Genomic DNA, 24,293 nt, shown 5'->3' with positions numbered 1-24,293 from the left:
ATTTTCCCAAGCCATATCATTTGGTGTAAAAAGAGCTATATCCTCTCCCTGTGAACTGGCTTGCATGGATCCTCTCGGGTCACAGCATGGAGAAGGCACTGGGAGCAAGGGAGCCCACTGAAGTATCCCTAGCATCCCACTTTATAAATTGGCATAACCTTGAGTCAAAAGTGCCTTGTTATTACCCAGTTGCCTTGAAAATGCTTTTATTTCAAGTCAGGATAATTTCAGTTACAAATAAAAGTATTTATTCATGAGATCTAAAATAGATAATGCTGTCACAAAATTGATAAAAGGTAAAGGTGAAGCAATGGAAGGAAAAAGACATTTGAGATTCAATAGGGAGGGACTCTCTCTTATGCTCTCCCTCCCTTTCTCTCTGCATTTCTCCCAGCAGTTCACTGCAGCCTTTCCCCACGCTCACCTGTCAGGGGTGTTCTCTGTCTGTATGCCTTCCACCTCAGCCTTAACCTGCAGGAGGACTCGGCTGGGCAGATCACGACAGCTCTCAAGCCTGGTCTCCTCTTGAAGCCTTCCAAGGGATGCAGGCAGGTGTGATCCCTCTCTCTGAAACTAGTTTACTTCCATTCTATCCAGGCAGGAGCCTGATCATTCTTCATTAAAATATGGGTTGCTTGAATTTCCTGGGGAATAAAACATCTCTGCAATGGACACAATGTTATATTCCATTCTTTTCTGACCACTTGCCCGTGCATTATCCTTCCTTGCACGTCCTCCCCCTGCCATACATGTGTGACTCTGCATTCGTGACCTTACACTAACCCCATACATCATAGTAATCTGTACCTTAACGAGTGTGCTTGGTACTAGCATCTCTGTGGGATAACTGCATAAATCTCCTGATTGGATTTTAACTGAAAGCAGACACAAAGGTAATTAACCTCTTTATGGCAATAGTGGATTTAGGGTTGTTGTCTCTGAATATCTTTCTTCTAAACATACTCGAATAGGTATCCTACACTCATGCCTCATAACAATTAATGAATGCTTTCTTACAGCTCTGAGTAAGGAGGTGATGACTGTATCTCATTTTTCACTTGGGGGGCTGAGACAGATGGTCTGACAGATTAAGCTCAGGAGTGTATTTGTTTCCATGGTCCAAAATGAAATGCTTAGACAGACTTTTTTGTTTCTTTGTTGTTTGCTTTTAAATTCTGTTGTTTCTTCTAACAGTACCAGACCAGACTCCCATTGGCTTCTGTTACTGCTGTCAGCGCCCGCTCTCTCAATAGTCACAGATCTTGGGGTGGCAAGTGAGGAACTTGGAAATATCAAATGCAAATAGCTGAAAAGCTTGGCTTAAGGAACCAGGATGAGATGTTTGGGTCTTCTCTGCCAGTCTGTAACAGAAACGTGGATAAAATCTGCAGGATTCTGCTTCTTTGAGCAGAAGGCAACCTCCTTTTCTCGTATTCCCTGATTTAGTTCTCCACAATACTGCTAATTTCTGCAGGATGTAAAGCAGAGGTCTGAGTACTTCCCACCCCTGGTAAAACACCATAAGGTAACGTCTGGCAAATCTTTCCCTTTGTGTCATTTTGTACAAGATAAGCAAAGCAATTGCTAGGAATGGTTGTTTGGATGATACACCTTTGTTCAGGACTTTCAGTGCTCCCAGAAAACCCTGTTGTTTGTGCAATCGCTCTTTTGTGGGGTTTTTCTTTCCTTTAAACATTTTATGATGTTTCAAGCCCAGAATCAGTTGCGAGGTCAGCGTCTCAAGGCTGAAGGGTAGACACACAGCTGGGCTGCTTGCCACTTGGTGACTCTCCAGCCAGAAACTTCTGCCTTGACTGTGGCTCTTTTCTGACATTTCCTGAGCCATAAGGAGAAGCAGAAAGTTGAAATGGCAAAAGGAAGTGCAAGATGAGCCTATGCTCTTCTTGTTCCTTTTTGAGATAGATAAAAAAGGCCTGAAAAGTGGGACTTTTCTCCTTCTTGAAAAGGCTCCATTCTCATCTTGTTTTTAACTTCGAAGCATCAGAAAGGTCAAGGCTCGTCTTCACTGCTTTTTCTTGTGAAACTGCATGGATATCAGTGATATTGGCTGTACAGAGCGGACTGAGCTGAATCTTTAGCAAATTGATTTGTTTTTTTTTCTCCAGCTGTCTGTAGGGGGAGTGTATTAAACATGTACTACTAAAACACAACATTTTAAACAGTCTAGATAAAATTTACTTCCTCTCTCAGCTATTCATGTTATACCTTTATCATAGATATCATAATCCTATTAGTTCTCAAGCTGTTCAGAGAGTCTACCAGGAAAAACAATAGAGACAAGATTTGAAATTTTCATATACAAAGTATCTGCTGAAAAGTTCTCTCAAAATATCTCTGAAATAAAAACTTTTTTAGGCTTTCTTTATAGCTAGAAAAAGAAAGAAGATACACGAACCCATTTGTTCCTCTCTTGAGATGATCTCCAAAAGCTGGGAAAAGAGCTGAATGTAACTAAAATAAGCTCAACTTAATTTAACCAGGATGCCATGGCCCAGGCTGGCCTTACAGTCCACGACCACCAGTCACGACACCGATAACAGCCCACTCACTGCAGTACAAGAGCCAGAAAGACTAAGCGGCAGGTCCCGCACTTGGGTCACAACAACCCATGCAATGCTCTAGGCTTGGGGAAGAGTGGCTGGAGAGCTACCAGGCAGAAATGTAAACAGAAATTGATCAACAGCCAGCTGAATGAATATGAGCCAGCAGTGTGCCCAGGTGGCCAAGAAGGCTAACAGAATCCTGGCCTGTATCAGGAATAGCGTAGCCAGCAGGACTAGGAAGGTGATCATCCCTCTTATCTCAGCACTGGTGAGGCTGCAGCTCAAATACTGTGTTCAGTTTTGGGCCCCTCACTATAAGAACGACATTGAGATTCTGGAGTGTGTTCAGAAAAGGGTAATGAAGCTGGTGAGGGGTGTAGAGCACAAGCCTTATGAGGAGCTGCTGAGGGAACTGGGATTGTTTGGTCTGGAGAAAAGGAGGCTGAGGGAGACCTTATCACTCTCTACAACTACCTGAAAGGAGGCTGTAGCGAGGTGTGTGCCTGTCTCTTTTCCCAGGTAACAAGTGATAGGACGAGAGAAAACTGCAAGGGTTGTCAAGTGCAGGAATGAGCTGCCCAGGGAAGTGGTTCAGTCAACATCCTTGCAGGTATTTAAAAGACGAGTACATGTGGTGCTTAGGGATGTGGTTTAGTGGTGGTTTTGTCAGTGTTAGATTTACAGTTGGACTTGATGATCTTAAGGGTCTTTTCAACTTAAATGATTCTGCAATTCTAAGAGTTTGCTGGTTTCTCCTGCTCTGGGTCTGTAGGCAGCTTTCCAGATACAAGAAGCACACAGCTTTCAGTCTCCAATGGACATTAATCTGAACAATAAAACCTGTGATCCCAGTGACTATTATTTCAAAAATGTTGAGTTCTATATCAATGCAAAATGTATCAGGGTTGCATCAGGAAATAGTGTCACAGAGGTTTCCATTGCACCTTGAGCCGTACTCTACCAATGCTTAATACAGACAGAAGCTGTTCACATGTGTACAAAATAGGGAGGCAAGTGAGGCTGAAAACATGGCATTATGTTGTCCTCGGCATAAGGTGAGAGCCCTAGTCCTGAAATGTGCTCAGCTGAAACACAAAACTGCATGAAATGAATATTACACACTTGAAACAGAGCAGTTTGGTCAAAAAGGATCCCTTCATTTGGAATATACCTGGCACCAGTTCTAAGGAAACTTGGATAAAATCATGAAAACCATAAAGTGTTTGGGGTTTTTTTAACTTGGAAATTGCTGAAACTCAGGGAACACAAATCCACTGAGACAGAAGCCAAAGAAAAAGTTTGTCATTATTCTCATTTACCCTAGTACCCACTTGGCCTTGCCTTGCCAGGACACACATTGAGAAGTTTAACAAGTCCTTGAATGAAGGAACACAACTCTCTTTCTTTCTGTACAATGAAAGCAGATATATTTCTGTGTGACACCAGAGAGAGTTATTCAACGATGGTGTTCTTTGTAAAAATGAGAGACTTTGTCCCAGAGGAAGATGTCTCTAGCACTGATAAAGCTAATAATCTGTAACTTCTATATGATGTTTTTCCTCCTGGGATATCAAAGGACTTCATGAAGGAGGGTATTCTAATCCTGTCATTATAGAAAAAGGAGGGAACATACAACAAGAAATGAAGGAACTAGTCCAAGATCAAATGGTATATCAGTGGTAGAGAAATAACCACTGTCCTGTTCCTGTCCCCCATGATTAGCCTGCCCTGTGAAACATGCTGAAGGTGAGAGTTGTTTCCTCAGTCTGCTCTTCAGAGGGAGGAATTCACACTGATGAAATTTCATCTACTCCCTCTACTGCTGCTGCTACTCTCTGTCCTCTCTTGCCACCCTGGCACATGTTTTCTCCAAACCCTGAGCAGCCTGGGCACAGAAACACCATCACTAAGAGAAGGCAGGTTTTCCGTGACTTCCCTTGCTTTGCTGCGCTGCACAGTGCTCTTAGTACATCGTGTACCACACACACATGGGGACAGTTCGCATCCTGCAGGCTGTGACCCACAGTGGTCTCGCTGTGTTGCAATAGCCTGTCCTGTACCCAGAGCAGCAGATGTTTAAGCCATATGTCTCCTCCATACAACTCCTCACAGCCTAGGACAGGCTCACAGCAAGGGCCTTGAGGTAAGGGCAAGGACAGTGGGGAAATGCATTACAGGAGGAGAAAATTAGCCAGGGAAAGAGATGCTCAGAGCAGCTGAATAAGAAAAAGAGTTGGAGTCACTTGCCTAAGATTCAGATTTCATTTCCATTGGATGCCGAGAAGCAGAGTCTTGTGATGTCATTTTTTAATATTAAAAAAACAGTTAAACACACAGTAGAGAATTGCTCCATTTTTTACAAGGAAATATGTCTGTTTCACAAAGATGACTTCCAAATTATTATGCACACATCGTTAGGAGGTAGCAGCTCCAGCAGTCCAGAAATCCAGGCACTGAACTTTGCAACATGGTGTGGCTGCAAGGGAACAGCCTGTCAGTATCTCACACAACAAGTTCACCCGGTGGTTATATGGAAGTAACTTCACCAGGTCTCAGTTCAGGTTGAAGCCTTATTATGGCAGATGCTGTACACGCACACAGGAGAGATTCCTTGCCCAGGTGGGTTATGGTCTCTCTAACATAGACACTTCAGATCTTGAAGGCATAGTGAAAGGGGATGCCTTGTCAAGGATCTCAAAGGAAGTTTGTGACAAAAGTACAAACACATTAAATTCAGATCTACTGAGCTGAAGCCCGTGTCCCAACTTCAAAAGCCCCTGCCTTCTGCTAAGCACTTTCCAACTACTTTTTACTTGTCTCTCCTCCCCAGATGTTTACTGGAAACTACTGTGCCATGATGGTTTGAGATTCAGATCCACAAAGGAAATAAAAGAAACAAGAAAACTCCTTTGGGCTACTCTGGATAGAAGTCAGAAAGTTTACGTATGGAAATTATGTGTTTGCCAGGGATTTAGGGGTTGAAGGGAGACCTGTGAAGTGTAGTCGCTAGGGCCAGGATAAACTGGGACAAAACCCAGCATAACCTGAACATATGCACAATTTTCAATAGGGAGCTGTCAATTAGCACAGAGTGAGTCAGACGTCACTGAAGAAAAATCTCTGTTCTTTTGGGAAAGGAGGAATCTCTCTGTGACTCAAGAGCGGATGGCTTGGCAACAGCAGCTCAGACAACTCCTATCACTGGATTAACAAATTACACAGATATGTTCCCTCCTTTGTATTTACAGCACAACTGGAAAGAAGGCTCAGCAAAAAGAGAGAATGAGAGAAGAGCGCAGTTTCCACATGTAATGTCAGCTGAGCAGCCAGAAGGGATTCTGATGAAACCCAGCAGCCTGCAGCAGGACACTGCCTGTCTGTCTACCCCTAGCACATATACATTGCCGTTTAAGGGCATAGAATCCCATGTCCTCATCCCAGATAAAACACAGCATTATAAACTACTGATATTTCCCTCTCTCTAATTCCCAGTGCTTAAATTAATGCTGAGCCTGTGTCTTTAAGCCCTGTTTGTTGTTCCTCTTGTTGCCATAGCATTTAGTGTTTCCATGTTGGAGATTTCCTTTTTTTTTTTTTCCAGACATTACCCCATCAGCACAATTCCAGACCTGGGATTCCAGCCACTTTTGGCTAAAGGGAAACTCATTTTTTTGTTGCTATAAAAATATCAAGCCATGTTAATGCCTGTGGCTCAGATTTAGGTCCCTGTGTCTAGGAATAGCAGCACAGCTGAGAGTGAATGAGAGCAGAGAGGAAGAAGCAAAGAGACCTCTGTGCGTCTCACCTCATTCCTCTGAGTATCTCATCTCATTCCTCTGAGTCTACCTGTCTTCTCAAGGACAGGGAGAGAAGTGGGCCTTTGCCATCCTTTGGCACAGTAGCCATTCTCTGTGGGTTTTTTTTTGGCGTGAAGGATGCTTTCCTCCAGGTTGCACCTGCAAGAGAGATGGCCAAGGCCAGTGTGCCCCACCTGAAGTGCCTGGTCTGAGACATAGCTGAGAGAAGGTGTCACTCACTCAAGAACACAATCACTCGAAAACAAAAGAAATTGCTCTGTTTAGGCCTGATCCAAAGACCAAGGCAGATGCTGTACATGCACACAGGAGAGATTCCTTGCCGAGGTGGGTTATGGTCTCTCTGACACAGACAGCCCTGTATCTCAGACAGCCTTTTAAGAGATGCTGGTCTGTGGTTAGACCCAGCTTGTCACTAAGGTCTTTGCTGACGTGCATTGAATGTGGGAGGAAGTGTGTGACACCAGAGGCATCTCCTTTGCTCCATCCCACCTTTTCAACCTGCATAAAACTGGAGTCAAGTCTGCACTCAGAGATGGGCAAGATTAAGGGTCCCTCAAGAGACCAGAAGTAGCCAATGGAAGAGGAGAGATAAGCTGAGCCTTCTGAAATGAACTAACTTCTCCTGAATACCAGAGAGTTCAGGGGGAAATTTTGGCTGGGTAGAGTATAAGTTCTGTGTTGCTTCTTGAGCTGGACTCCTGTAAAAAAAGCAACAGTGTGGAAAAGTTCCGGCAGTACCTGCAGAAGGCAGATCGCAGATATTAACGCTGCCCAGAAATCATTGAACTGGTCTGAGCCTCCGGTTGCCTATCTGGAAACAGAAGTAACAAATGGATATTTAATTGTCTTAGTAAAGTGTCTGCTGATAAAGGGATGGAAAATATGAGCTAAGCACAAAGGACCACTAATATTAAACTATTTCTTACAGCATTGTTAACACTGCTTTCTGCAAATCATTGCTGTTGACTCACCCTGGCACTCAAATTAATTATGCTACACAAAGTGTCAATCTGTTACATTGCAGCACAAATTGAAAGAATAAGATAAAATACTCTTGGGAATATAGCATGAAGTTTTAACTAGCTCTAAGTAACAGCTACTAATAATTATTAACATTATACATTTCACTAATTTGCATTAAAATAATAAAGCATTTCAGCTACTATATTATGTCGTAATATATCAGAAGCAGCAGTGCATGCTAGTAATGTATTAGGAAATTGCATTAAAAATTCAAATAATTTAAAAAGCAGGAAAAATTAAATTAGATTAAATTTTAAGTAAAATTGTGATGCAAATCCAAACATTTTCTACAGTGCTTTTTAAATTTTGAACACTTTTTTCATTCAAATGCTATTCATGAGCCTCATGGGTTTTGAGGAGAAGCAAATCCAAGATCATTCCTGGAACTTTTCATGAGACTAAAATGGGAAGTGTGATGCCAAATTCAAATAATTTTCCTGGTTTCTACCCACTTGTGTTTTCTTGTGGTTTTGGATTAATACTTCCTGTCTAATACTCATGGGTTATGTTGCTGTACAGGGAAAACCCCTGAAAGAAAGGCATTTCAATACAGAGCTTGTTGGCCATACTACCGTGATTTGTTTTTATTACCACTAGAAGTAGTAATTTATTTTTTTTTACTTTACACAGGAATTAAAAAATGTTTCTGGCAAAGGGGAAATTGTTAAAATCCTCAGGGTGAAAGTCTCTCATTTGGACTTTCTTGAAAGCCCAGGAGAAAAGAGTGCTAATGTCAGCAGCAAGATTGATGGAGCTGGATAAATCATGGTTAGGGAAGTGGAAAATGTTGATCAGCCATGCCATTCCGCAGCAATTGTGAATCCCCAAGCCTTGCCTGCCAGAGCACTGTGTAACCATGCAGAAACTCGCTGCAGCAGCAGTGAAGAGACACTGCTCTGAAAAACCACATGCAAGTGTTCCGGCTTCCCTGTGGAGACTCTTCAGTAGAGGCTGATGCGCCCTGGCATAGCACAGAGCCAGTCCGCAGCAGAGCAAGGATTACAGATACATTTGGTGGGCAGCCCAGACAAAAGACTGGTGGACAACACCTGACCTTCTCAACAGATCGCCAGCTGGGATTTCTGTTACCGGAACAGTTCATAGCATTGTATCTCTCTAGCTTTGCCAGGATCTGTAATGAAGTCTATTCAGCTGGCCAAGGAGGAGTATGACAAGTAACTAGTAAAGACTGAGAGCTAAGTAAGGCGATCTGGATCTTCTCCTTTTCCAGGCTTCCTGGCTATTAGTGAACCTACCCATTTCTGCGCAAGTCAAGTTAGAGCCTGCAGTAAATAGCAAGGGGGATATAAAAATATTTGTAAAATCAAGATGCGCATTCAAGCAATGCTGTCTGATGCTCCACAGCAGAACTACCATTGTGAAAATCAAATCACGGCTTGAGAGGGGAAAAATTTAAGTTGCATCTAAACTCCTAAAGAGGATTTTAAAGAACCCTACAGAGGATCCTAAAGAGGATTCTAAAGAAAGATCCATGATAGATGGAGTTTCACAAAGACTAGAGATGTACAACGATTTACTGAAACTGCGCATAGGAAATCCTCAACTCAAGTTTCTTATTAGTGCAAAGCTCCTGACTTACCCTTGGGTAAATTGCAGGGGGGGGAAGCCCTAGATACACCTTCTCTTCCCTGAGCTCCTTTCTGTATGTGCCAGGTTACAAATGATTTCTGTTCCTACCTCCTCATCAGCCAACCTAGTTGCCCAGCTAATTGCCCCCTCACAAGAGAAGTTAACAGCCAAGCTAAATTCAGTGTTTGGATTTTCACCAGTAGAAACATCTTGGAAATTTCATAGCACAACTCTTCTCCTACCGAGGCTGCCTGAAGACAGGTTGTCCTGAAGGTTGCCCACAGGCAGCCAGCTTTCCTGGAGCAAAGATTAATTCTGCATTCTGTTGTTTTGTTGTAACGATCCAGACCCTAGATGATGTCATCTTTTTGCCAATTACACCCCTGTCAGCACAGTTAACTGCATCCAAGAATACAGGGTGTCAAAGGCTCCAAGAAATGTCTCAGCTGGCTCTTGGCTCCCCTTGGCTTCTGGACACGGAGCACATGTGCACAGAAGGCAGACACTATCTCATGTCAAAGCTGACATCCCAATCTATAGAGCTTTCATCACAAAGATTAATTTTGATTGTGTGCTTTTGACTTTCCCACACACAGCGATAGCCCCACATGCCACAAACACAAATCCTGTGCAAGCTGCACGTGGCGGAGATACGATCCAAATTCTTGTTCTGCTTGTTCACAAAAGAACCTGATCTCCCTTATTTCTATGTCTCCTTTTAGCTCAACGCCTCGTTGATTAAATACTTTATTTTCATGTGCCTTTTGCATCTTCAACCTCATTTCATCCAGGGTGGGGAAGAAGTCTCATACAGACAAGTCTTGAGAAAGCTGAGCTGTTTACTTCTGTGTTGGTATTCTGACTGTCAAGCCCTACTAAAACCAATAAATCATGGAATAACTTGCATTTGAGTAGATACTCTTAGTGGTACATTGCCAGCATTTTAACTACTTTGGACACTTCAGAGCATTTGACCATGAGCAGATTCAACCTTGACATTTTAAGATAATAAAGCAATTAAGATGGGTGTTGGACATTAAATATTATTTTGTTTCTGAAAAAAATTCATAATATGAGCCCATCTAAGCATGTCACAGCTGTAGTCCCAAGGACAGCATCATCGTCACACTGCACATTTAACCTAGTGAATATTTTGCTTTCTTTAGTTCTGGCAGCAGGAGACAGGAAGCTCTCAAAGTCCTCATGTGGGCTCTTGAGTGCTGCAGCTCCTGATGAGAGGATACACAGAAGGAAAGTCCAAGGTCTTCATATAGTCTTTGTCCTTGTTGTCCTTCACCCTAGCAGGCAGAGGAGAGCACCGAAAGTCATTTTACGTAATTGCTTCAGATTGCCCTTCCATACAGTGGCATAACCCTGCAGTGCAGAGTGCTGAGAGGGTTCGTGACAATGCAAGCCCTGCAAAGCCGAATTGCTCCATGTTGGTGCTTAATTTGAGGAACTGTGTAAAAGGACAATTAGAGAAATGCAATGTATTTCTTACATGTAGTTCTGTCCCAGAATAAAAAACACCTGGTATAGAGCTTGTGAAGGGACCTGTGACACCTGTATCTGCCTCAGTGATCCAAAAATCCTAATGCAGACCTTAAATACAATCTTTAATGTAAGGACAGGGAGCCAGAGAGAGGTGTAGGTGGGTCCTGGTGATCTGAACAGAGGCGCTGATGCAGCACACGTGCCCACGTGGCTCCTTTTCCAGCCAGGAGACACCCAGGACCAACTCAGCTCCTCTGCACCACTACTTACCACTTCTTGTGGGGTAGATTACACTAAGACATGCCTCTAGTGCCACTCTGTATCTCAGAAAGTTCAGATGTCTGTTCAAATCCATCTCAAAGCTTAAAAAAATAAATGTATATTTTCTCCATGATGTTTTTGTTTGTTTATGCTGTCTCCTGTTATCTCCCTGGTCTGTTTTTTCATGAATCAGTGGAAAATCATCTCCTGTGGTGGTTAACAAATAGCAGGAGGAAGAGAGATCTCACTTCAGTAACTCATGACTATGTTTATTTTTCTCTTCTTTGAGGGATTTATTTTATGACTCTCACTAAACTGTTTACAGAAAGTTTGACAGCTATACAGAAAGTCATTTGCAAAGAAACTGGGCTAAATTAAAACAAAAATGTTGGTCGGTTTCCCAGGGAAAAAGAGCTCTTTTCTGTAATGTCTGTGCTAATCTTCCTCTCCACCCACATATTGGGGAAGTTCAGATGCAATAGCGGGGAGCTGAGCAGGGACAAAGACTGAACAAACTGTAGCTGGTCTGGAAGATGGAGAAGCTAATTTATGCCCCAAAACTTTTTGGTTTTTTATGATCTTTAATTTGAGATGAATGAGAAGGACACAGTCTTACACAAATTAGGAGTTATGTGAAATGACAGTGCACAGCAACAACAAAAATAATAAAATTCTGCTGCATTGATTTTCTTGAGCGTCAGCCAGCTCTTCCCGGCTTTCAAGGAGCGCTCAAAGACCTCTTTAGACATCATCAAATAATTTATCTTTCCAGCATCCCATTCTGCAAGCAGAGAAACTGAGGCACAGGCAAGCTAAATGTCTCACCCAATGTTGCAGAGGGGAAATGCAGTAGGGCCAGTTGTAGAAACGAACACCTACATTAGCCGTTTTGCCAAATTATTGGATGCAAGAAAGGCTGAGGGAGAGACTCGCTGTTATGCTTTTGTATTTCATCACTCCTGATAAAAGACGCGCTTTGTGCAGCATGTGGTGAGCACAACATGGAGCCTCTTACACTGCTCTTAAATTGTCTGCCAGGAGTCCTAAACCGGTCTCAGGCTTTTGGAGGAAGGTGAGCAGCACCTCTTCCCTCAGCGAGGTGGAAGAGGTGTATCCTACCAGAGCACGTGGTAGAATGTACAGCCCAGGTACAGTAGAACTGTAAATCATATCTTTATTTTGTAGTTTTGCAGCCTAAAGCTCCAGCCACTAACCAACGTTAGTCCTTAATGCCACACTGTTTAGTGGCCAGCCGTAGTCCTTGCAGGCTGAGAAACTGTTGCTTTGAGTCAGTCAAGCTATGCGATAATTGAAATGCTTTCCAGTTTCTAGATAAAGTGTTTAGATTTCATTTAGAATTAAAATACATTTTGATTTAACAAAAGCATTATGGTATCTTTAATAAAATCTATTGAATATAAAAATGTTTATGGCACTTAGATATTGGGCAGATTCCGTTCCTGACTGCAGACCTTAACCTCTGAAGTATACTTTCCCAGTTCCTTTTAAATCACATGCAGTAACTATTGCTTGCTTCTGATTCTTTATTCATTCCTAAAGAGAATGCTAGTTAAATACCAGATAAGGAAATACGTAATCAATGAGACATTTATTGAATGTTAATGCTGCATTTAATAAGGCTTAGAATTTTAAATGGGTCACATTAAGATGTAGAGTACACAGCAGGGAAACTTCTCAATGTCACCAATCACAATCACAGAAAAATCATGAGCTGGGACCTTCAGAACTGGGCCACCTTCATGACTCAGATGAGGGGGGGTTCTTTTGTTTGCTGCTTCTTACCCTGTCGGTCAGGGAGGGCTCCTGACAGGGAACATCCCCAGTGCAGAACAGACTTTGGTGCAGGGATCACTGCAACCACAGAGACCCAAACTGAAAGTCCGCTCGAGCCTTAGTTTAGGCAAGCCGTGCAAGTGTGGCAGGTATTTCTGTGCTAATAACCTGAACCCAGGCTTCTGAGCTCAGACAGGGAGCCTAGGTCACATCCAGGCTCAGCTGGCTTACCTTCAGGCAGTTTGGCTGACCTTACGTATAGCAAGGTAGACCCTATTTATTTTCTTCAGTGAAGACATTGTCAGTCAATAACTTGATCCCAACAGCTGGAATGTGTAGCAAAACTATTACAATAAGAATTGTAGCCACGGTCGATGCTCCCAGCAGAGATGTCTGCTAGATAGAGTTATGAGGCGTGGAAATCTCATCATTTGAGAGACTTAAAATTGGACAAAACAAAACCCTAGAGAATGTAGAGAAGGAAGAGTCCTCACGAGAGAGGAGAGAGCCTCAACGTGGCCTAATGCAAAAGACTGTACTGTCACCTGAGATGGGACCATATCTCAGTAGTAGACTTGCTCCCTGTATGTGGCTGGAGGTCACATCCTGGAGCCCGTGAGGTGCTGCCTATGCTGATGTGTATGCTGCTGGTTCGGCATGCTATTGTACAGTCCTAAGTGACTGAGCGTCAGGCCAGGGATGCCCCTATGGGCAAGCTACAGGCTCCCTGGGGTGCCTGGTGTGGCTAAAAGACAGGCAGAGATGAGAAACCCTGCCCCATGCAGGCACAGTGCAGGGAGGACCTCCTCTGGCAGGACCCATGGGCCAAAGGAGAGGGACTTGGGGCACTGTTCCCCATTTCTCACCACCTCACCTCACAGCTTCATGCAGGGGCAGAGGGCACCTTCAAGGAGGGGAGAGGCTGGGGGAAGAAAAGCAACGGTCCAGGGAATGCATACATTTCTTTCTTCTGTGTATTCCCCCTCCAGCACTCTTGGCAGCTGGAGGGGCTCCTCTGTCCTTGGAAAGAAACCAGCTGACTCTCCAGACAACACAACAGAGAGAAGATATTAGGGGCCTGGAAACTGTGTCTGTTATTTAAGCTGGTCCTTTTCTCTGCTTCACTTAGAGAGAACTGAACAGCTGGCTTTCCACTGGTGCAGACAGGGTTTTTACCTTAACACTAATTAAGCGCAAAAGCTGCACATCTTTAGGACTTGCTGAAAATTTTAAGATGTGTCCTGGGTGTATTTTTGCAGTAGAAGCTACATTTTAAGACCTTTTTTTTTCCTTCCTGTAACAATAGTAACTCTACCTTTAGCCTGGCCTCATTTTTCTAGTCAACTCAGGTCGATTTCAGTTTTTAACTCGTCCCATCACAAGGCTGCCTAAATGCCTGGAGAACACATCAAAGTGAGGACATTTTTAGTAGTGAGGGTATTTAACCCCTGGCCCAGCTTACCAGAAGGTGTTGGAGAGTCCCTACCTGAAAGCAGTATCTTTCCAAATCATACATACTTCTTCAAGTACAATTTCAGGGGTTTGCAGAATGGGTCAGGAAGAAAGAATGTCTATGGGTTATTGTCAATGTGATTTGACCTTCACTCTTCTGGAAAGACACTGAGTTTGGATTTCCTCTCTCTTTTCTGTTATTCTACACCAGGGCCTGGAATTACTTACTACAATATATTCTTCATTCATGTTTAGGCAGGCAGAAGAAGGAGAGGATAAAGTTACTGATATATATGACACAAATATTGTAGGCCATGGGATCTGACTCTTCAGGAGACCCTGTTTGAAAGCAGTGGTTAGTACCTATTGCATTATTTATCCTCATGTGGTACTTGCCTTTTGTCTCCCTAAATCACCTCTTGAAGAGGTTTCTTAAGCCTCTTTACTTCCAGACCTAAAATAATGTATTTTTTGTAATGGACACAAATGGCTACTGTGTTTCCCTCCAAAATGGACTGTATTTCAGGGTGAGCAGGGAGCAGTGACCTCCTAGAACTGTTCTGATGTGGATGCTGCAAGTTTCAGTGAGCCGCTCACCACTGTGCAGCTTTGCCAGATCAGATCAGCCAAGGATCTCACCCCAAGCCATGAAAAGCAAGGCCGTTGTGCCTGATGTTGCTTGTATGGAAAATCCTCCCAGCTGAATTATCAGCTATCTATCTGAAGAGGCTGGTTTGTATTTGTGTAATGGGCAAATGCTGACCTATCATTTCCATAATTTCTTTCATGACTGTTTTGCAGAACCTGCTTGTTGGAGACCCTGAGAACATCAGCCTGAGCATAACACAAATTTCTTTCTGTCCTTGCAGTTCACCTTTAATAGGGATGAGAACAAATCCCCTAGCTGACTGAGCATCATCAGGCACTTGACAAGACTTAGGAACGTTTTCAAGAGCCAGGCAAAAGAGCTCGAGCGCTTACTTATTTATTACTTTGATATTAAAAGCAGAGAGTCACAGATATTAAAAGCAGAGAGACCCAGAGTACAGGGGAGATAGGATCCATTCTGGGTATAGAAATTGCTTAGTTTCATGTCCTATTTGGTGCTTCAGATTAAAAAAGAAAAAAAAAATCCTTTTAGAGTCCCATCTGTCTGGGAGTTTTCTGCAAAATCAACTATCAAGTCAAAGCAATAGAAAAGCTTCCAGATTTCTCTATTCCACGTTGAAATGAGTTTGTAAATACTTCCAGAAATTGCCAACATGCCTGCAGGACAAGGTGTCTAATGTTCACCTCCCTGCTATGAAATGCAGGGCACCTTAACTTCTTCAGCCCTCCCCCAGTCGCAACCAGCTATAAATTCTGCCCGTCAGTTGCTGGAATATCTCATCATGAGGGACACTTTTTTTAGGTTGAGAAATACAAACACATCTTGACAGAGCCATAGTCAGGCATATACATGGGCTGTGTTGCTGATATGTTTGTACAGAAATAACTGGAAATAACTTGGAAATAACTTACAGTGACACTAAGCAGGTAACATTTTTGCACACTAACTTTTTTGCCAGTAGAGTTTATTCCAAAATTTTCACCCTTCACAAGAGAAACAGGCTGTATTGCCAGTAGGATTGTTTTGATGGTACCCCTGCGTCTGTACTGCATGCCTTTGCAGGCATAACTCTTCTCCCCCAGCCAGCTAGTCTAAGTAATTTGAATTGAAACACACCAGGCCACATGGATGAGGGGCTCTGTTCAGGAGCTACCCTTCCTCCAGGAGGCCTCAGGTTCAGGCAGTGTGGAAGGGCGGTGTAAGGTGGTCTCACTGCCAAGTGAGCTGGCACTAGGGAGGCTGCATCATGAGGAATCTGTCATCAGCAGAAAAGGATTGCTGTAAATCAGACAGTATAGGTTATTGGGATGTGGACAGCTGATACTGCCCTGATGTAAGGCTCCTAAGACCCACATTTTCACTGATACAGTGTCTCAAAACCCAAGGAGAGGAAATATGGGGGGACAGGAACATGCAGCAATGAGGAAGCAGGGGCAGCATTTTGCTACAGCCTGTCTGCAGCAGCTTTCACATCCCCAGGGCAGACCTCCATTCCACAGCTGCAGGCACATTGGTGTGCTGCAGTGCTCAGTGCTCCTCTCCTGACAGCAATCTCAGGTGGTCTCTTTAAAAAAGGCTATCACTAGTTTAGGAGCTCACTGGTACCAGCTCACTACCAGGAGCCAAAGCTGCTAAATAGGGTTAGGAACAAGCTGCTCAGGAACAGCTGAGGAAATGCTGGATAGAAATAGAAGTGTTTGGTAACCTGATGCATAAAGAAGAAAGAGTGCAGACAGAGCTGGAGAAGTTCTCAAGATGGGAACAAGCTGTCTTAGGAGTGTGAAATCTAGAAAAATTATGCTGGATTGGAGTAAAAAGCCCCTATTCCCACTCCACCCAGGATCTTGAACCACAATTCAGAGTAAATGAAGGACTTCGTGTGTTGTGGTACTGAGAGAGATCTCCATGAAGCAATAGCTCGGGCTCACCCACTGCATTCTCCAGGGAAGAAGGTCACAGCCCTGCTGAGGTTAATGTGGCAGCCACCAGACTCAGTAACTTGACCTTGAGGTGAGTTAGGTCTCGCATTGCGTATACACCAAAACCAGTTATGAACAGAAAGCGCCTGTCAGTACTCAGTGAAGGGAGAGAAATTTCCATGAGCCTGGGAAGGATTTGGGGCCCTAATCTTGGTAGTCCAAAAAGGTCTGTGCTGGGTAGTAACTTCCATGGCGATGCCTCAGAAAAGCAGGGGTGGAGGGGTTGTACTGAAGCCTTGAGCTGTGGGAGAGTATCAGATGAAGATGGGTGGGACAGAACTTGCCTGAGCTAGAGGGTGCCTACGTGTAGCTGGGGCAGCTCTCCCAAGCTGTCCTCCCTGCACTGGGCTGCCGCTGCATGCCCTCTGCCAGCTGCAGCTCCAGCCATGGGAGGAGGTTCCATCCTGCTCCGGAGAGCACTGGTGGATCTCCAGGTGCTTTGGGGCTGTTGATAGTTTTGGGCTCTGGTGCAATGGAGCCTCTGTTTGTGCCTGCCTTCCTTGCACAGCGGAGATTGTTAGCAGAGACAGGGCCCCTCAAGTCCAGCATAGGCAAGCTACATCCATAAAAGTAAAGCCCCCATCTGCTTCCCTGTGATCCTAATCCTATCAAAGCCCATTAGATTTTGGCCTTTGACTTGAGTACAAAATAACTTTCACTGCAGGGGAGAAATCTTGAAGTCTCTATTCAGACCGCATTTCTTCTACTTTTGATGGGAGGAATCACTGCTGCCTGCAATGACAGCTACCCCACATCACCAGGAAGCTGGGCACTGGGGATCAGGGTGGAAAATGCGAACAAAACCTTCATGTCCTGGTTTGAGGTAAAACAGAACCAATTTTCTGTTTTGTAATTTTACTTTTTCGCTGGGCCTCTTCTAACTGACTAAACTCTGAAATTAGCAGCATATTGTTCAGAAACTGTTCGCTCTCAGAGTGATAAGATCTGATTATACCAAGGAATGGTATGCGCAAAGGCTCTTGCTTATACTTATTGCTATACAACCAAGGTCAGCTAACTTCATTATTTGTCCCGTTAGAGGGTCGGAAGTGGAGAAGCGTAGAGGGGTCCCACCTGCAGGGAGGAGCGGATGGGATAAGTGACCCAAAACTGACCAACAGGATATTCCATCCCATATGCATCATGCTCAGTATAAAAGCTAAGGGATCAAAAAGACAATTCTCTTTCTTCAATGGCCGACATCTGAGGAGGACCCTGTCTGTTCGTCTGCCTTTGATCCCGATACAAGTATTCCTGACTCCAGATCCGGAATTCAACTCCTGTCCGTCACTGACTCCAGTCTGGGACATTCCCTGTGTCTGCTGGTGAAGCGATCGTCATCCTGGGAGCTGGATACGGTTTTGTATATATTGTATACTTTATAAAAATTTTATTTTATTATTATTTCTTATTTCCTTATTTATTATTATTTTCATTAAAGTAGTTTAGTTCTTTTTCTAAACTCATAAATCTCCTTATCTCTTCCTCTCCTCTCTTTGGAGGGGCGGAGTGGGGGGTTCTGATTGGCTAATCTGTGGTTCTGATTGGCTAAGCCGGCCAAAACCATGACACTTCACTAGGCTAAAATCAGTGTGAAACACTGGCAGCTAGGTATTCTATGAGCCTAGCTTTGTCAGGCAGCTAAAATGAAGCTAATATAAGAAACAACATAGGGAAGCCAGAAATCACTTCGTTATCTCTTTACTTGCTAGGATTCTGGGTCTGGACAGTGGCCAGCTCTCCCTTCCCCAGTATAGGTCTGAGAAGCCTGGAGACTGTTCTCCTTTATCTCCAAGCTGCTCACTGCAACGTCTGCAAAGCAGTAACAAGATATCTGATTGACCCAAATATATCAGCAATCACAGTTTCAGGAATGCTTAACATGCTATAAATTGAACAGCACATCAGCTTGGCTGATGTTTAACCCAATGAAATGAATGTCATGCATAACTTGGAGCTTACATTCACCTTAATAACAGGAAATATAGTGTCCTTCTCCATGGCAATGGTACTTCTCCAGTGGGACTTCACAGGGCAGGCACTGGCAGCTGGATGCTCACTATAAGCATAATTCATCCTGAAGGAAATGCAAATAATTCATTTAAATAAAAATTCATGTCCAACCTATGTATGGAATCAAATTCATTTTCCAGTTTTAGTCCTTTTCCAACAAGCTATGAGTTGGCTTAAAGCTATTTTGAGATGGAAAGTGGCAGAGAACAGAGACAGCATTTTTATTTGGTAAAAATATTCAGCCTACGGCTGGATAAAAGCCTCCTGCTCAGTGTAATGGTACTGTTCTTACTGGCCACTGCAAATTGTAGCAATCACCAGCTCCAAATAATACACACAGTGTTCACCTTGCAGCTCATGTGGCTTCATGAGCTTTCACCCTTCAAAGGGTGAAAGTGTAAAGCATCATCTGGCAATAAGGCTTTGGGGTCATAATAGCATGAATTGATTGGTAACAAGAGGAATGATTACAGCTTGTATTGCGTTTGAGGGAAGCCAGGCTGGTGACTATTTCTCATTATTTCAGCAAGTCCCTAAGTGCCTGAGGGACCTAACAGCACTAATGCTCCCAGTTACAACAGTTACAATTAGATGCGAGGTCGTCTTGTTAGAAAAGGCATCGGCCACAATTTTTGACATGAGTTGGGTGTCCCACTCGTGCCTGGCACTACCGTTTCTTGACAAGACACCACTCCACCCAGGAGCGAGCCCTTCACCTCCGAAAGGCTTCCTGCAAGTCGGTCTCCTCAGCCTGTCCCCTTGCTGGGGTCGGGGTGGCATAGGGGAGCCGAGGCCAGGCTGTCCGGTGAGTGCCGGCGGCGGCTGCAGCGCGGCGCCGTGACCGGTGGGAGGAGCTGGTGCGACACGGCGGCTCGGCTCCCCCGTGGAGCGCGGGGGGAAGCGCTCGCCTTGCTCTTCTCCCGCTCCGCCCGGGCTCGGGGGCAGCCGAGGCCGCCCTCCGCCGTGGGAGCGCAGGAGAAACGCTGCCGCCCGCAAACTGCGGGGCCGCGGGGCGTGCTGTTGGAAAGCTAGGATAAGGCATTGGCGTCTTACAGCCGGAGCTTCCCTAGGACGGCTGTGGAGTCCCGGTTTAAAGGGGAATTTGAGGCAAAAGACAGGGAGTTCAGCTTCTGGGGGAGGGAGGGGGTTGTTTTCTTTTGTTTTCTTTTTTGTTTGTTTTTGTTTTGGTGTTGGTTTCTTTGATGTGTTTTTTCTTTTCTAATTGTTAAGATGGATTAGGAGAGTTTGAATGTTTTTTTTAAGAAAACCTGGAAAAGAGATAATTCTCTTTTTCTTATATTAAAAGAAAATAAATTGGACCCTATTCAACCTGGAAGGCTGGTGTGGTTGGAAAACTCGGAGTTGCCGTGGTATCTCAAAAGAGCAGGAGGAGTTGAGGAGGTGAGAAAGAGAAAGGGATTTTTTCATTTGCAATGTTTAAGATTCTGTATGTGGTGGTTTTGCTTCGCTCATGCAACTCCAATAACTACTTTGGAGGATAGCCATGGCACTGATTGAAGAAGGGAGAGGTGTTTAATCTAACTTGTCTCACAAACATGTTCCTCCCAAGAGAGGTCTCCAGTAAAATACAGAAAAAGCAGAGCTAAGTTTCCTTGCCTTGGGAAGGCAGGAAATTGGAATGGGGGGGGGGGGTGCGGGGGGAGAGACACATAGAGAAATAGCTGCTCTTCTAATCTTCCAGTGTACACCCTAAAGACTTCAAAGGGACAAAACTTGAAGAGAAGGTCTGGCTATCGTTCCCTCGGGCAGGAAATCCCGCGGGGCGGGACTGTGCCCTGCCGCCAGCTCCGCAGGCTCGAAACTTCCTTTCGGGGGCGTTAAAATGCCAGGAAAAGCCGGTCCGCACGGCACACGCCGTGACACCTCTGATGGGCGAGCACGCCGCACAAACCGGTGTCTACGGACGTGAACGGTGCACCTCTCCGTGCACACGAGCTCCGCACCGGCTGGCCCCTGCTCCCGAAGCAGGAGGAGGCGGGGGAGGAGGTGATGCTCCGTGGGGTCTCACGGCCGCGCCTCGCCCATGGTCAGCGGCGGCCCTACCCGGCAGGGAGCCTCGGCATCACGCCGCCGTGTCCCGGCTTGGTCCCGGGCGTTACGCTGCTCGAGCGGGCGGCTCTGTGTGTCTGTATATGTGCCCATACGTACGCACGCTGCATGTGCACCGCGACGTATGTGTTTCGGGCGATCCCTTTGTGCAACCATCTGCCAGCTCCCCGCCCCCGCTCCCGGCCCCACAGCGCCCGGGGGGAGCCCGGGGGGGAGGCAGAGAGGGTGCCGATCCACCAGTGACCGCGGCGCGACCCCGTTCGTGTCGGCGTGGGCGGGAGGCGGCGCGGCCGAGCCCGGGGACTCCGCGGCAGCCCGTACACCCGCGCGGGGGGCGGCCTCACCGGCGTGCGCGCCGCCTTCCCCTTCCCCCTCCCTCCCTCCCTCCCTCGGCGTGCAGCCTCCTTTGTGCTGCCGGCAGCGGGGAGGAGGAAGCGGCGGAGCCGAGCGCCCCCGCCGCAGCACTTTCCCTTCCCGCGGGCTGGCGGCGCGGCCCCCACGCCGCCCCCCACCCTTCCGCCTCCCCGACGGGGTGCCCCGCCGCGGGTGGGCCCGCTTCACCGCCGCACGGGGTATCACCGTTTTAAGCGGCGGGCCACGCCGGGAGACGGGGCGGGTCGTGCGCGCCGCCCCCCCCGCCCCAGCTCCCCCACGTGGTGCGGGTGCCCGTGCCTGCCGGCCGCCGGCGGAGCGGGGCGCACACGGCGCGGGGCTGCTGACGGGGCTCACCAGGCTCGCCTGCTCCCGCTGCCGCTTCCCGGGCGGCTGGTCCGGCCCGGGCCGGGCTGCGGCCATGCGCCAGCGCCGCGCCGAGCGGCCGAGCGGCGGGGCTGCACCGCCGCCGCGTCCCGCGGCAGCGGCGTGAAACGGCGGGAGGATGAAGCGGGCGAGGCGGGCCGCGCCGGGCCCCCTGCCCCTGCTTGGGCTGCTGCTGCTGGGCGCCCTGCCGGGGCTCTGGACGGTGCTGCTGCGGCGGGAGGCGGCGACGCGGCGGGAGCCGGATCCAGAGCCGCGCCCGCCCCCGGGGCGGTGGGGCTGGGGGAGCTCCCCGGCGGCGCGGGGCGAGCCCGGCGGCGGCGGGCAGAAAACTTTCCGGGCGCTGCTGGCGGTGCCGGCCGCGGACCAGGAGGAGCGGGACGACGAAGGGCGGTTTGCTGCGGCCGGCTTGCCGCCGCCGGCCGCCGCCGCCGCCGTCTCTCCGGTGGAGCGGGGCATCTTCTGGAGCCGTGAGCTGGAGGCGCTGGTGCCGCCGGGCTTCGCGGCGGAGGAGGCGGCGGCGTGGCTGTCGGCTGCCCGCGCCGCCCGCGTGGCCTCGCTGGAGCGGGGCGGCTGCGGGCGCAGCTCCAACCGGCTGGCGCGGCTGTCGGACGGGAGCCGCGCCTGCGTCCGCTACGGCATCAACCCGGAGCAGATCCAGGGCGAGGCGCTCTCCTACCACCTGGCCGGCGTGCTGGGCATGCAGGAGCGGCTGCCGCCCATGGCCCTCGCCCTGGTGGAAGCCCGCGGGCGGCAGTGGGAGCCGGTGCGGGAGGAGCTGCGCGGCTCGCACTGGGCCGAGGGCGCCGTGGTCAGCCTGACCCGCTGGGTGGACAACCTCACCGCCGTGGTGGCTCCCGCGCCCTGGGGCGCCGAGGCGGGCGCCGGCCGGCGACTGCAGCCGCTGTCGGCGGGAGAGCTGGGCGGCCTGCCGCCCTCGCAGCTGGTGGAGCTGGTGCAATGGAGCGACCTGATCCTCTTCGACTACCTGACGGCCAACTTCGACCGCCTGGTCAGCAACCTCTTCAGCCTGCAGTGGGACCCGCGGGTGATGCGCCGCGCCACCAGCAACCTGCTCCGCGCTCCTGACGGCGGGCTCGTCTTCATGGACAACGAGGCGGGGCTGGTGCACGGCTACCGCCTCCTCGCCATGTGGGACCCCTACAACGAGCCGCTGCTCCGCTCCGTCTGCGTCTTCCGCGAAGGCACGGCGCGGCGCGTCGCCGAGCTGCACCGCCGCCGCAGCGCCGCCGCCGAGCTGCACCGCCGCTACCGGGCGCGGGAACCGCTCTGGGCGCGCCTCGGCTTCCTCTCGGAGCGGCAGGCCGAGCTGCTGCAGGCCCGCGTCGACTTCGTGCACCGCCACATCGCCCAGTGCCGCGCACAGGCCGCCGTGCTCTGACGGCCGCGGGGCGGACGGAGCGCGGTGGCGAGAGCCGGAGACCCGCGTAGCTCCGCGGTTTTTTTCCCTCCGAGGGAGCGGGACTTACTCGCTCCGGCGGCCGCCGAAGGCTGGGGCGGACCCTGCCTGCCACCTCGGTGCTCGGTGCTCTGTGTCTGACCCTGCCGGAGATGGGGAGAGGGAGGGGTGACCGCCGGGAGCGGACGCTCACGCTCGGGTGCGAGCAATAACGGGCTAGCTGCCTGCCGGGGCTGTCGAGAGGAGCAATTAATTCGCGTTTGTCAAGATCTCAGAAGATGCAGAGTGCGATCGGTATAATTACAGACGAGTTCTACTCCAGGGCTCTGCTCCCAGAGCTTGAAAAAATGTGAGGGTTCAGCATCTTGAGTGCTTTCCTTAACTATCTTGGTGCACTTGCCCTCATAAAAGACCCTGTAAAAGCTGTCGTCTTTGTCTGGTTTGGGGTCGACTACCTTTTCCTTCCAAAGGAGGCAGGCGGAAACACTTTTTTATATGTTCTTCCTTTTGCAATAGCATATTTAAGTATGAATGTTGATATTCATAGACCAAGAACTGATTGCACAATAGGGGAGCCCCTAACTAGCAAAACTGCCCTATTTATGAAGCTCATTTCCCTACCGATTTTCTTTAACGAGAGTGAAACTTTCTGCTGATTGTTAAAGCTTGTCAGCGAGAAGTGTGTAAGAAGACCATATTCCATTAGCTCTTAGTCTTTGTTGTGGATGCATCTGGTTAAAATATTTTGATTCTTAAGCGTTTGTTTTTAATCTTCACCATCATCGTTTCATCTGATGAGTACAGTAACTGACTAATGGGTGACAGAAGAGGATCTCCCAGGTTTTAAAAACATTGCTATGTGCTAAGACTTTGACGCAATAGTTAAAGTGGAGGAAAAACTGTCATGCACTTTACTTTGACTTTTTAATTTTTTATAAAAGAAGACCTTTTTATTTTACGAAGTCTGCCTTTTATGTACATTATATATGTTCATAAGCTTTTCTGTAACATACTAAAGAAACTGATATTTCAGTAAAGTGTGTTAATGTTTTACCCTGTTTGTCCTGAATGCTTGCCTGAGCTTTGACAGGGAAAGCGCGCACCTCATCAGTCTTCCCTGGTGGGTGACAGAGATCACTTCTTTCCAGCTTCTCATTCCACTGAACTGAACCGAGTTTTTCTTGTTCCCTCCGAGGCAGGGAGGGGTAGAGTTAAGCTTTCAAACGCTGCTCTTCCTTCTCTCTCTCTCTTTCCTAGCTGTTTTGTCACTGAAAGGGCAAAAGCTCTTTGTGTGGCTAAAATAATGTGACTGTTGCATACTTTAGCTGAATAGACTTTTGTCTGTGTTTTGAAGCCTGAAATGAACTGCCTTGACTAGCACTGAGATAACTGAAGCAGTTAGTTTCAGCAAACTGATATGGACGGTGTGGGCTTAGCAGCTGCAGCTTC

The 24,293-nt window shown here is 47.4% G+C and overlaps 1 protein-coding gene across 1 annotated transcript; it reads left to right on the top strand.

Annotated features, from left to right (window-relative positions):
• The first annotated feature begins 21,144 nt into the window (after window positions 1–21,144).
• FJX1 (four-jointed box kinase 1) lies at window positions 21,145–23,897 on the top strand. The gene has a single exon (XM_054199695.1). The coding sequence runs from the start codon at window positions 21,546–21,548 to the stop codon at window positions 22,824–22,826; it is 1,281 nt and encodes a 426-aa protein (XP_054055670.1). The 5' UTR covers window positions 21,145–21,545; the 3' UTR covers window positions 22,827–23,897.
• Window positions 23,898–24,293: the final 396 nt, after the last annotated feature.

This window comes from Rissa tridactyla, chromosome 4, assembly GCF_028500815.1.
Source record: "Rissa tridactyla isolate bRisTri1 chromosome 4, bRisTri1.patW.cur.20221130, whole genome shotgun sequence".
Lineage (NCBI taxonomy): Eukaryota > Metazoa > Chordata > Aves > Charadriiformes > Laridae > Rissa > Rissa tridactyla.
Note: the sequence above shows the minus strand (reverse complement) of the source record. Positions and strands in the feature narration are given on the sequence as shown.